The sequence below is a fragment of the Diadema setosum genome, chromosome 7 (assembly GCF_964275005.1).
Source record: "Diadema setosum chromosome 7, eeDiaSeto1, whole genome shotgun sequence".
In the NCBI taxonomy this organism is placed as follows: domain Eukaryota; kingdom Metazoa; phylum Echinodermata; class Echinoidea; order Diadematoida; family Diadematidae; genus Diadema; species Diadema setosum.
Window position 1 is genome coordinate 15631503 of NC_092691.1, and position 14444 is coordinate 15645946.

At 40.5% G+C, this 14444-nt stretch overlaps 2 protein-coding genes across 2 annotated transcripts in view; both read left to right on the forward strand.

Annotated features, from left to right (window-relative positions):
• The window catches only part of LOC140231076 (A disintegrin and metalloproteinase with thrombospondin motifs 7-like), a 100924-nt gene extending 96955 nt beyond the window's left edge, over positions 1-3969 (forward strand). Inside the window, exon 6 of the mRNA XM_072311227.1 lies at positions 3729-3969. Coding sequence (XP_072167328.1) covers positions 3729-3969 — 241 coding nt within the window. The remainder of the gene's footprint in view (positions 1-3728) is intronic.
• A 405-nt stretch (positions 3970-4374) lies between these two features.
• The window catches only part of LOC140231077 (A disintegrin and metalloproteinase with thrombospondin motifs 7-like), a 94382-nt gene continuing 84312 nt past the window's right edge, over positions 4375-14444 (forward strand). Inside the window, exons 1-3 of the mRNA XM_072311228.1 lie at positions 4375-4499; positions 5083-5224; positions 8171-8266. Coding sequence (XP_072167329.1) covers positions 4375-4499; positions 5083-5224; positions 8171-8266 — 363 coding nt within the window. The remainder of the gene's footprint in view (positions 4500-5082; positions 5225-8170; positions 8267-14444) is intronic.

A 14444-nucleotide genomic window follows, 5' to 3' on the forward strand; every position in this document is an offset into this window, starting at 1 on the left:
TATTTGTAGGTGCGTATTATGTGACTTGTGTATGCGTTTGCGCGTAACTGTGTGTGTGTGTGTTTGGAGTATAATAATACAATATGTGGAAACTGCGTGCATGTGTGGTGGTTGTATAGTGGTAGTGGTTTGTTTGTCTGTGTGTATACGTGTGCATTCTTCCATAATATGCAATAACACACATACACACAAACACACACACACAAACACGCACGAAAGGTCACTCAATTATCATGTGCGCGCGCACATACACACTTTCTTGAAACCTCACCGTGATTTTTTTACATGGCTTGTTTGCATGGATGTAGCCATGTTAGTTATAGGTTGGTATTTCAATGACTATGTCAAGAATGATAATTATTACCCCCAAAAATGTGCTTCGAGGGTGGGCGACAACTTTTCTTTTTTTTTCAGATTCAGATTCAGATTTATTCAACACTTTCAGTAAAAAACAGAGGAGAATACAGAAAATTGACAACACCACATACTATAACAAGAAAACAATGATCACAATAAGCATCAGTACGAATATACAATACATTTGAAAGTGTTCGGAGACAGACAGAAAGGCTATGCCTTATATAAAAGTCCTGTCCCCATACTATTTCATTCATAAAATATTAAAATAAAACACACACACACACACACTGACATATTTTATAAGAGAAAAGTTTATCACACCATTTCGGCATACTGATTTAAAACATGCAATCTTAATTTTCTTTTAAATACATTCAGCAATGAACTCTGTCTTATTTCGACCGGAATAGCATTCCAAATTTTGGGTCCGTTAAAAATTATAGAATTATATGATGGCATAGTTCTGGCATAAGGCAATGTAGATTTATCTTTGATTCTCATATCATATCTTCTGTTATCACTTATTTTAAAATAGTTAATCACACATTTTGGAAGCATCTTCCTAAAGCATAAATACATAAAAATTGCACTTTGATAATAATGTATATCATTAAATTTCAAAATCTTCAGATTAAAAAATATAGGCGATGTATGGGCAAGAAAATCACAGTGATGAATAATACGGACCAGCTTTTTCTGCAATAAAAACAATCTCCTGGCATTGGTCATACCTGAATTTGCCCAAGCTATTGCACAGGAGTTTAAATGAGGTAATACGAGAGTATTATAAAGAAGAAGCAACACCTTTCTTGACAGAAATCTATAAAATATTCCCACATTTTTAGACAATCTATTGCAGACGACACCAGTATGTTCGTTCCAATTAAGTTTGTTATCAATTGTCACACCAAGGAATTTAATCGAACAAACTTGATCAAAATGTAAATCTTTAACTTCAATCTTAATTTCGTTGATATCTATCTGTTTTTTCGTGTACTAACTTGTACCCTCAACCCTCAGCACAAATTGTTGCCAGACGACAATTAATATTGTGCCGTCAGCTCCATGCACAACTTGTCTGTTTCAGGGGGCGACAATTTGTGTCGCAATACATGGGCATGAATGCAACGTTTCCCCCCGAAAAACTGCTGTTCGATCGTCAAGGTCGTGCATGCGAACAATACAGCGCTTGTGTACGTATAATGGCTTACACTGCGTGTGTGTGATGGATGGATGCATGCATACTATGATGTAGACTCCCTACTTATTACACGGTAGTCTGTACTTCCAAACCTGATTACAGCTTTAGAGGAGATAAGATGAGATAAGACGTCTAAGTGATCGTTGTAAAGCTAATTCTACGTCTGATGTTGATTTCGATATAGTTTGACATGAAGATTAGGAATATATAATCATTTTATTACTGTACCATACGAAATACATAACCTTTAATGCTTTAAAATGCTGATTAGTGCTTTTTTCTTGAAGGTCCTTGGGGCCCGGCCAATCTAAATTGCTCTCCTTGAAAAATCTCAGGGAAAGTCATCAGCGCTGAGCAATAAGCCAGTTTGCAGTTCCACTTTGCGCATGAGCAGAAAAAGGTCATTAATGTACAATCAGGCATGTTTGTCTTTGAATTCACTGAGATAAGCATCCCTGATGTAATAATTATTCATGTAACCCTTTTAAATGGTGCTTACTAGCACATCCACCTGACAGCAAGCCTGGTATTTAGCAATGTTGGTAGAAAGACTTTGTTTATGCATTCGACACGAAACTATGAAATGAATGCCTGCCGAAGTGTCAACTGACAGACCATTCACCAACTCTGTGCAAGTTCATTCTTTGTTTGAACGTGAATTCCATAAATTATGGGCATGCTTGTACATCATGCTGCTTTGAAAAGGAGTGAAGTGCCTAACCAGATTGAGAAAAATAGAAAGGTCATTTGTACCAATGTGCCCATGAGCTAACCGGTGAACTGGTTTACTGCACTGCATGGACCTTTTTTTTTTTCTTTCTTTCTTTCTTTCTCGGGTGCAGCATTTCTCGGGATCGCGCCCTCACTCGGCTTAACGCTTATAGTCGGTGATAAAAAGAACGGTGATAAAAAGAATCGATAAAAATAAAAGGGTCCACAGCACAGAGAAAAGCGCCGCCTCCGATACTGGACTACGCCCTCTTGTGGTGTAATCTCTTTGGGTGCATCAGAGAGGTAATACGGATCTCTTCGCTGAGCCCTCGTGATGTGCGCGTTGAGTGATGGGATATAAAACCCCGAGTTTCTAAACCCAATCTATCACACGTACCGGCGGGGCAAATTGATGCGCTAATTCTGAAATAAGAACAAGTTTCTTGGGTTTAGCATCGTGCTGCTGATCGCGCTTATTTTCGGGTTTTTGTGTCCACACGTGCAAAAAATTCGAGCTTGCAAATTAGCAGGTTACAAAATTCGAGTTTTGTAACACGCTAATTTGTGTACGTGTGAATCCTCCTAGTATGGTACGCTTCGCTTTGGGTCCTTTTTGAGCGCTCGAACGCACCCATAGTGATCCTACAGTTAATCTACAGGGTGTTTCTAAAAAAAAGAAAAGGTTACCGAAGTTCAAAGGTCAGCTATGTTAAGAACACGTAGCTTATTCTTGTGAAATGTTTATTGAAATTGAAGTGTACAAACCGCCTCATCACTTTGCTTGCGTCACCATTGCCACGGATCACAGAGTTAGACTCCTTCGAAGGTGAAATGTACAAACCCCCCCTTTTTTTTCAAAGTTGTAAAGTACGAAACCAACTTTTCTGTAAGTTTTTTTTTTATTTCATCGTTTGTTTGTTTTTTTACACCAAGTTTTAATTAAATGCTATCCCCTCTGTTAACTTTTTGCAAGTAAATGTAATGTTACATAACCAGTGTCTAGCAGCAATCTCTGTTGAGCACGTCCTTTCCAGCATTCTTTTCAGTGAATGAAAATGAGAGATGAGTAGCATTGATTGCTACATTTTCATCCAGCAGGGAAGTATTCAAGTAGGACAAGTGCAGGCTTAAATGTAACAGGAGACAGCACATGATATCTGTTCATGGTGCAACTTTACAATCGAGCAAAGGACATTGGTGATGACAACATTTCACCGTAACGGTAAAAAAACAAATATATATTATATATCTTCTCCATCCAGAAAGACTATCTGGGCAAATGTGCGCAAATGCCAACAATACTGAACAAGCCTTAACAGAAACAAGGGTAATTCTGGCAGGCGGAGGAGTAGCAAATGTCCAGAAAACATTGAAGCTGTCAGGAGACAACTGGAGGTCCATCCCAGGACCACAACTGCATCTGCAACTTCCGTTGTATTGTACGATTGGCTCTTAGCGTGTATCCTTATAAAGTGCATGAGCGTCATCAACTGCTGGAGAGGGATTTCCAGAGGCGGCTCAACTTTTCGAGGTATCTCATGGGCAGGATTGAGGGTGATGCCAATATCCTGCGAAACCTTGATGTTGGCGATGAAGCCGCATTGAGCATGGACGAGAAAGTGAACACCCACAATGTTGTGGAGTACGCGGCTGCAGGACATCCACCAAAGTTCAATTACGACCTAAACATGAGCTGAAAAAAAAAATGGAGCGTTTGGGCTGGACTGTGTGGAAGTGGCCAGAAAATTGGGCTATACTTCTTCAGCAGAAACATTAATGGTGGCACGCACTTAGACTTGATCAATGAAGACATTATTCTCCAGCTGCAAGAAACTTTCAAAGACAGGATCGAGGAGTGTTTCGGCACCTTTGGTGGTTACAGGATGGTGCTCCAACTTACCGTGTTCGAGCTGTCCATGAGAGGCTGGTAGAGCTATTTGGCCAACGCATATTAGCCCTTAACCTTCTTGAGGAATCTTGGAATGAACTCTACGATCTCTTTTGACTTGACACCCTGTGACATTTTCCTCTGGGGATACCTAAAGAGCAGGGTATACACATCCCCACCACCTGATCTGATGACTTGCAGGCGCGTATTCGGCATGAGATCGATGTTCTTGGTCATGATCCCGCAATTATTAGAAGAGCAGTGTGAGACATGCAGTGTCGTTCAAGGCTTTGTGTCGAAAGGGGAGGTGGACACGTCAAAGATGTTGGTGCACAAAAGGTAAGGGCTGAATGATGTGCTCATCAGAGATTGTAATTTACAGTCAATCGAAAAATGTTAACAGAGGGGATGGCATTTCATTAAAACTTGGTGTAAAAACAAACAAACGATGAAACTAAAAACTTACGGAAAAGTTGGTTTCGTACCTTAGAAACCCCAAACTTCGAAAAGTAGGTTTTGTACCCTTCATTTCACAAGAATAAACCGTGTATTATTGACATAGCTAACCTTTGAACTTCGGTTACCTTTTTAGGAACACCCTGTATATAGGCTATTCATACCTCTACACTAAACACACACACATACACACACACACCTTCGTAATGGTGAGGAAAGACGTGAAAAAAGACAAAATGTTGATTGAGCAATGTCTTAATCAATTATAGTGGTTAAGGATAATATTTTGCCTATTTGTATGCCATTTGTACACGTCCACGTTCTTTTCACTTAAACATTACTGTACTATGATATTGATATCTTCATGGTAATCATAGAGCTGATTAATTTTCGTCGTGCCATGAAACTGATGTATTACATAATTGCAAAGACAGTCACTTGTACTTCAGACATTCTTTCTTTGCAGTCGCGGTTGGGGTACCTGCTTGGAAGACCTACCGTCTTCTCCGTTCACCTATCCGAGCCTGCTTCCGGGTGTCATGTACACCGCAAACCATCAGTGTCGGTTGCAGTACGGACCAAACGCCACAGTCTGTCCCATGTTTGAGGTGAAACTTTCAGTACAACAAATATTCAGTCTTACAATGGACTTGTTGTATACTTAGGTAAAAGTCTAAACAGATGTTAGCCAGAACGTTACAAGTTTCCGACCTGTGAGTATATTTTCAGAATGTGCTGTGAAGCCAGCGACATATTCCGGAATGGAGGGACTGTTGCGACACGGATTGTCGCCCCTACACGGATTGTCGCCTCCTGCTCGGGGCGACAATCCGTGACGGGCGCTGGCGGCACGGATTGTCGCCCCCTACACGGATTGTCGCCTGGCGACAATCCGTGACGCTTGTGCAGTTCCCAGTTTTCGACCTCGAAGGCGACAATCCGTGTTGGCAAAAAAAATTGTTGCGACACGGATTGTCGCCCCGTCACAGATTGTCGCCCCGGGCTTGGGGTGGTTCCTCCGGTGTTAAGCTTTGGTGGGATGGGTATGACTGGTAAGTTATGCGTGTGTGTGTGTGGGGGGGGGGTGCGTGCGTGTGTGTGTGTGTGTGTGTATTGTGAGCTGCATGATATGTGATGTGTATGATTTGTTGCACGTGTGTGTTTGTGTGTGTGTGTGTGTATGTGTGTGTGCGTGTGTGTGTGTGTTTGGAGTGTAATAATACAATATGTAGAAACTGTGCATGTGTGGTGGTCATAGTGGTAGTGGTTTGTTTGTCTGTGTGTATACGTGTGCCTGCATGCTTACGTGTGTATGTGGAATATAGCGGCGCTACAGTGGCAATACAAACGCCTTCAGAGTGTATGAGCACGTGTTTAAATCTTATTCACACCAGCGTTGATCTAAAAATAGTATGGGTGTGTGAACCAATATCAGCGGTGAGGCAGGCTAGGCGAGAGAGAGACCGAGAGAAAATACATACGAGGGAGGTACCCTCCCCAAATGTTATTTGTCTTTGTTCATTTTTCACTGCAGTCATTTTCTTCCATCAGTCTTATAAACTAGAACGTCCATACCACTATTCTTTGTCCCAGAATAGGTTTGGCATGCTTTATTCATGAGTGAATATTTTCCACACGCCGCAAAAAATTTGTCAATCGTTAGTTGATTTTAGCACAAACGAACTGCCATTGCACACCGCTAATACATACGTAATACAAACAAACACCAACAAACACTCAAACAAATCCTCATAATGCAAATAAACCAACTCAACACTTTTTTTCCTTGATATTCATTGATTTCATTCAAATCATTCATAAATCGACTCATTCTGGGTGTAACAAGAAAAAAAAAAGTTACAAATGCCAATTCGAAACAGAAACAAATCCATTTGTCAATTTATACCATAAATAATCTCACTTCAACATAGATAACTCGATTATAGACCAACCCTACTAACAATTTCTTCAAGAGAAAGTTTTGACATGTAGGGCCCTACCAAACCTATATTCCTTGAATACATTGGTTTGGATCATGTAACACCTTCTTACTTACAAGGGCATATACATAAAAAACACACAAATACATTACACGAATCTAGAATGAAATCAGTCATAAAAAACCCGACCACCCCCTCCCCTCCCCATCCGAAACAAATCTAGGGCCTACATCTGTCCTAAATATTAAATCCTACCAACATCTGTCATACCATTTATAACTATCCTTCTTCAAATCCAATCCCCAACCCACCAACCCTGATTAAACAAAACCTAAATCATCCCACACCCACATTCACCAACCCAAATACATACACACACACACACACACACACACACGAAGGTTCCAATATTTCGAAGTTTCGTTTTTTCCGAGGCTTCATTTTAATATCCGAAACACACAATTCCCTATACCTAGAGGTTCGTTGATCCAAAAATGAAATTCGGAATAACGAACCTTCGGAATAATGAGCCTTCGGACGAATGAGCCTTCAGAGTAACAAACTTTTGCAATAACGAAATGTAACCCCCTTCCCACATACCGACGCACACCCGAACCGATACCACATTCCTTCCTGATGAAACGATTTCCCAATGTTGATAAATAAGACAGAATGGACCGTATGCAGAAAAGCAGCATCTGCCTGCACGCAAGCTCCACTCCGAATTCATAATTACACAAATCTGCCAAACAAACTCATCAAATTCAAAGCTGCTGATAAAATCAATATCAACGTTTATGCCAGCAACAGCTCAGTAGTTATCCCTCCCCACGCGCAGGTAAAAAACACATACGCAAAAAACTGACATAATAAACACATTCTTCCATCACACACACACACACACACACATACACACACGCACGCACAAACGGACACTAAATTATCATGTGCACGCGCACATACACACTTCCTTGAAACCTCACCATGACTTTTTACATGGCATGTTTGCATGGATGTAGCCATGTAAGTTATGTGTTAGTATTTCAATGATTATGTCCAGAACGATATTACCCAGCAAAATGTGCTTCGAGGGCGGGCGACAATCTGTGCCGCCAGCCCCCTACACGGATTGTCGCCAGGCGACAATCCGTGTAGGGGGCGACAATCCGTGTAGGGGCGACAATCCGTGTCGCAACAGGGACTCATATTTGACACTGACTTTTCTTATCACGTTCCACATCAATCGGTTACCAAATGAAACGCCGTTTTGTTCTTTTTATTATTATTATTATTATTATTATTATTATTATTATTATTATTATTATTATTTATTCGGCAAGGTAAGGAATATAGGATACATTATCATAAGCGTTACAAACATGAAACAAAAACCAGAATGAACATTACAGAGAGATACACTGCACTGTGCATGTAACACAAAATAAAAAGGAAATAATCGGAATTCATATGGAATTCTTAAAAAAATGACAGCCTTGTGCAAAATATATTCCGAGGATGGTCCCTGATGCATTTTGTATGTTCATGGCATTTGCATAATGTATAGTTGCTTAAGAGCTTTTTGTTCTTGTATCTACCATGTCATGGACCCGAAAGTCGGACTTGTGTACAACACTATGGTGTAGTGTGGGTGTAATGTGCCAGTCACGTGTTTCCGCAGCCGCTCCAGGCACGCGGTGTGGAAAGGACAAGGTGAGTCCAGCTTAGGTTCTCGTTTCGTTCAAGGATAGTACATTGCACACTGCTGCTAATTACTTTTTCCAAGAGACCTCGTATTTGCTGGTAGGACTGAATGCACTGTGTAAATTTGTCAGCTAAAGATAGTCAGTTGTCTCTGTGAAAATGTTGGTGCAGCTATACGTCGAGGGACAGTGCAATGATTCATAATCATAATGGATTGAATTTCCAGAAAATAAAACATACATGCATGTATTATGTTTATGATGATACAATGTCAAAACACATCAGAAGTGTTTAAGAATGTTTATTTCATGTTCAAACTTCGTTTGCCATCAATATCTTGGTCATGCAGTCATATTTTCTCTATAACATGATTGCTGCGACAGTGATCTGCCACTTGTTCTACTCCCACTTTGTCTAATGCCCGTCTTTAGTCAACCCACATGGTCTAGTTCTGTTTCACCTACAACCATTGTGACCATTTACTAGTAGCCACTGGCGTAGCCAGGGGGGGGGGGGGGGCGATGGGGGCGGTCGCCCCCCCTAAGATTTGGACCGGGGATTTGGGAGGCGGAAAAAAAAAATGCGTGTATACTGTATGCATGCACACGAAGCCGGTCTCCTTTGCAACCTTTCATCAATAAGATATTTTTTTTGAATATTTCACTCAAAGTGTCCACCAAATCGTTGAATTTCAATTCAAAATATGCAAAATCTCTCGTGCTTGGGAGGGGGTATCCCCCTCCCAAACCCTCCCCCTCTCTGCCTCTTTCCCTAGCTTAGTACACTTTTTAGATTTACCAAAAAAATATGAATAATTCTGAGTGCACAAGACTTATCATTAGAATATTCCAAAAACTGAAGGTTCCCTCATGTATAAGGGGAATTTCCCCTTTTAATCGACCCTTTCCTCCCTCAGTCCCCCTCCCCATCATTTTTTTTTTGTGTGTGTGTGTGATTTCCCAAATGTTGATTCCATCAAATATGCGTATACGAGATATCTCAATTTCAACCTTAAAAAGGCAAAAGCTCCATCGGAAGGGAAGGGTGGAGATAACACTCGCCCACGCCTTCTCCCTGCTCGCACGCCCCTCCCCCCTTCCGCCATGCATAGAAGCAGACTGTGGCTATACCCAGATCGCTTTATTTCAATTCTAAAAACGGGGGAATCCCCCTTCCCCTAAGCTCTACCTCACTAGACTCTATACATACACACAGATGGTGCACATTCGGAATAAAAGCTAAATTCCGTGATTTTAACACTTCGATGAAAAATATTGCACCAAAAATTTGCACCAGATCGCTGAATTTCAGGTCTGAAAACGCAACATCACCTTCGTGTGGGAGGGGATATGCCCCTATCTACACCCTCGTGTGCATGCTTTTTCTGTTTGATTGCTGAACAGACAGCGTTCATGATATTCAGCGTAAGAATAAATACAAGAAGATTATTTAAATGATACCATTTTATAGGCAAATTGTTCAATAATCCCTAAAATATACTGCAACTTTAAACAAGTGGGACTGTTTCAACTCGTTAAAACACGCAAAAACATGCATCAAATTGCACCATTTGCAACATCAAAATGCAAAAAGTTCTCACCGTGGGAGGGGGAACACCCCCCTCCCACACCCTCCCCTCCCCCTTCGCTCGCTCCGCTCGCTCGGGTTCAGTCGCGTTCATGATATTCAGTGAAAAGAATTAATACAAGAAGACTATTTAAATGATACCATTTTATAGGCAAATTGTTCAATGATAATCTATACATCAAAATATACTGCTACCTTAAACAAGTCTTACTGTTTCACGTCGATAAAACGCGCAAAAACATGCATCAAATTGCACCATTTGCAACATCAAAATGCAAAAAGTTCTTACCGTGGGAGGGGGGACACCCCCCTCCCACACCCTCCCCTCCCCCCCTCGCTCGCTCCGCTCGCTCGGGTTCAGTCGCGTTCATGATATTCAGTGAAAAGAATTAATACAAGAAGATTATTTAAATGATACCATTTTATAGGCAAATTGTTCAATGATAATCTACATCAAAATATACTGCTACCTTAAACAAGTCTTACTGTTTCACGTCGATAAAACGCGCAAAAACATGCATCAAATTGCACCATTTGCAACATGAAAATGCAAAAAGTTCTTACCGTGGGAGGGGGACACCCCCCTCCCACACCCTCCCCTCCCCCCCCCCCTCGCTCGCTCCGCTCGCTCGGGTTCAGTCGCGTTCATGATATTCAGTGCAAAGAATTAATACAAGAAGTGTATTTAAATCATACCATATTATAGGCAAATTGTTCAATGATAATCTACATCAAAATATACTGCTACCTTTAACAAGTGGGACTGTTTCAACTCGTTAAAACACGCAAAAACATGCATCAAATTGCATTATTTGCAACATCATAATGCAAAAAGTTCTCACCGTGGGAGGGGGGACACCCCCTCCAACACCCTCCCCTCCCCCCTCGCTCGCTCCGCTCGCTCGGGTTCAGTCGCGTTCATGATATTCAGTGAAAAGAATTAATACAAGAAGTGTATTTAAATTATACCATTTTATAGGCAGATTGTTCAATAATAATCTACATCAAAATAAACTGCTACCTTAAACAAGTGGGACTGTTTCACGTCGATAAGACGCGCAAAAATATGCATCAAATTGCACCATTTACAACATCAAAATGCAAAAAGTTCTCACCGTGTGAATGGGGACACCCCCCTCCCACACCCTCCCTCCCCCCCTCGCTCGCTCCGCTCGCTCGGGCTCGGTCGCTTCGCTCCCTCGCAGACTAACCGCCCCCCCCCCCCCTAAGATGAAATCCTGGCTACGCCGTTGCCCAATAGCCATTCAAGTTAATTATCAGTTCGTTTAGTTTCCAGTTTGACTATACCCATTTCGTCGTACATCTAAATGGTTTATTGTCATTTGGTCTGCATACCACATTGTCTAACGACCTGGTTGTCTAATATTCACTTTATAGTGTAATTTTGATTCGTCTTAAATTGCTATGCATTTTGTCGAATTACCAATTCGTTTGATGCTCGACTTCTACATAGGCAGGGCTCGACATTTGGCCACCAAATTTCCAAAATGGTTATCTTTCGGTGGTCCTGTCGGGCAGCTAAAATCCAAAATATCCAAAATGAACAGTTATATTCCTCTACATTTCGGGTAACTGCAATTCTTTTTCGGGCCAGCTGAATATGAAAGTCAAAGATTTTAGAGGCCCGAACAGGTCAACAGATCAGAGAAAAGAGTTAGTGTCGAAACCCTGACAGAGTGTATTTTATCACTTCGTCTAAAATTACTATTTTGGCAAAGTTTAGTCCACTGAGCTGGTCAAATGACCACTTAATCTGGTGCCCAATAGGTCTAAATAGCATTTAGTCTAATCAAGGAGGTTTGAGAAATGGAGTAACAACAGTCTCATTCCCTTTTATCCCATGTTTCATGCCGCCACTCAGAAATATTTGAAGTATGTGCTAAACTGAGGCTGCCTCACAGATAGGAAGACGATTGATTCATGTGGCATTGCATCATGACTCGTCACTCTCAAAGGAAGATATGTCTTTATGATGGTAATTGCTTTTCGCCGTCCCTTCTTATAAAACAAGCGGCACATTAATAGTACACGCACGGGGATGTGCGAATAAAAAGTGTACAAAAATTGATGAAATGAAAATCATAATTACTCGTTTTTACATGACTTTACACTAATCTAACATATAAATGAATAAAGAACTATACTCGAAAATTATACCATATCAGCTTCATTTGTCGTAAGCGATCGGAAAGATGATCAAATCGGCTTTGTAGTGAGAGCACAGTTTCAAATATTTTCACGACATACAGTTCAGGTTTATATTTTTGCACATAATCTTGGACGGGATTTACGTTTGTTTCATATGCTTTATCATTAAGAGAACATTCATTCTATTTCACAAATAAACAAGCAGGGGCCTGTTTCACTTACATGGGAAATCGATCCAACCCAAGACCGATCTCAACTCTGGGATTGATACCATCCTGGGAACGACTCTTGTGACGCATTTCACTAAATCGATCTTTGGGTGAGAACGATAATTAATTGAGTTCGACTGATTTAATCATAGTGAACGAGGCTGTGATCGATAGTGAGAGCTAAAGGAGAGAAACATGGCAATGACAACCAAGCAGAAGGTACGGTAAAGAAACATTTAAATTAATATTTCGTGGTCAAATTTCATTTTCAGTACACAAATTTCATCTAAGAATGACATGTTTATTGTTATTTCCATGGCTGATGCCATTCCAAGTCTGTTCTGTTAAGGAAGCAGTGCCCAACGAATTTTTCACTCTGTTCGTATTGAACATGTTCATCGCGGCATTCGTGATTTGCTTAGTCCCATGTGTGTACGCAGACGTATGTCGGTCTACATCTACGACTGATACGGTAATTCACATCTACTACAGGGTACTAGCTCCATCCTTGCTTTGTTCATGCTTGTAGACTCACGACTGTAGACCTAGAATATATCTGTAGATTAGTTACAACTTGTCACTGATAAGATTTCTATTAAGTGAGCTTCGAATAATTTGTGAAATGTCAGCAATATCGCAGACGCCGCTAGGCGATCGCGTAGCCGTAGGTAGACTGTCTATTTAAAATTCCAATTTGGAGGCTCCTCCGGACAGACAGCTTTTTCTGCCTAGAAACTCTAGACGCTCTACCTAACATTGTTAGACCTGTACTCTTCATCACAATCACAATTGAGTCTCTCTTGTCTAGACCTAGACTCTGTACTGTTCAATTCGAGTGCAGTCTACAGTGCAGTAGATTCATATTTAGAGGCCTAGCCTAGATCTACTAGTTTAGCTAACGTCAGTATCATTAGATATCCAACGTTAGTCAGTAACACATAGATCTAACATTAGATTAGATCATTAGAACATTAGAACTAGATACACATTAATGGCAACGTAGCATGCTGATTCCATTATATACCTCTATATCTTTGTCTGATTTTGTTTTCGGTGCTAAGTACTCGGTATCCATGGTTACATGTTTACTAGACCCTAGAGCTCTATACGGATGTTATCTCAAGTTCCACTACTGTTTTGTTGGAACAAGCCGTCCATAATTCGACTATAACACTGTCCTAAATTTGACAACCGGGTATGTGTAATTCCTTGCTTTTATGTGTGGTCATATTTTTGCATTGAACTGCTGTGCATTTTTTTTTGGGGGGGGGGGGGGTACAACAAATTGTACCAGACTGCACAGAAGTTAAATCATATTACACCATAGCCTATTTCAATATGCATCCCTCAATGTGTAGGTTACTTCAGGTAAGATAGCGTAGGCAGCAGCGCAGCGTATGCTGCGAAGAGCGAGGTTTTTACAGTAACCATGTGCAAGTCAATGTCAATATCAACAATTTTCTTTACCTAGTTGGTTCCAACTTACGTGAGTGATTGGAAAAAAGCTGGTAGCATTTCCTGCCATTTTAATACAATTTGGTATTACTGTAAAATCAAAAATATCTTTACATGGGTATGAAAGTACAATGCACAAATGCAAGTCGGTGACACTTCCTTTCCCCGCTAGGTTGAGTAATGACAGACAAAATAATTTGAAAACAGAACTAGAGCTTGAGATATTTTACTTGTCATAGCATATTTCTACAGACTTGTATAGTTAAACTTTGTAATCTGCTTTATTCTGTTATCAGCAGGGACTGGCTCTTAATGTGATGAACGCTTCTACACAGTGGACCAGAGGACTGTGCAAACCTTATGAGACAGGTGAATTCCTGACCAGGCTTTGAGCTCATTGATTGACTGGAAAGGTGTAAGTTTCATTTCTTAAAATTTACTGAAAGCTCATTATTCGAAAGGTTTTTCAATGCATTATCTATTCCCAGTTTTAGAACTCAATCATACTATTATGGGAGGGGAAAATAATTTAGTGGGGATATGGTGGTAGTGGTACAATGTATTTGTAATCACACTACCTATGTACATTTTTATCCTTATGATGACACCATGTACTTTGAATGCTTATTTTCCTGATAGCAAGTGTGAAATTTCTTGAATTCATATTTTATTCTAGCGTCTTAAATCTGCTAATCTCAGAGAAATATAAATCCTTCTCTTTCTTCTTCTCTGTAAAGAATCGTCAGATACTTTTAGCTGGTATTAAT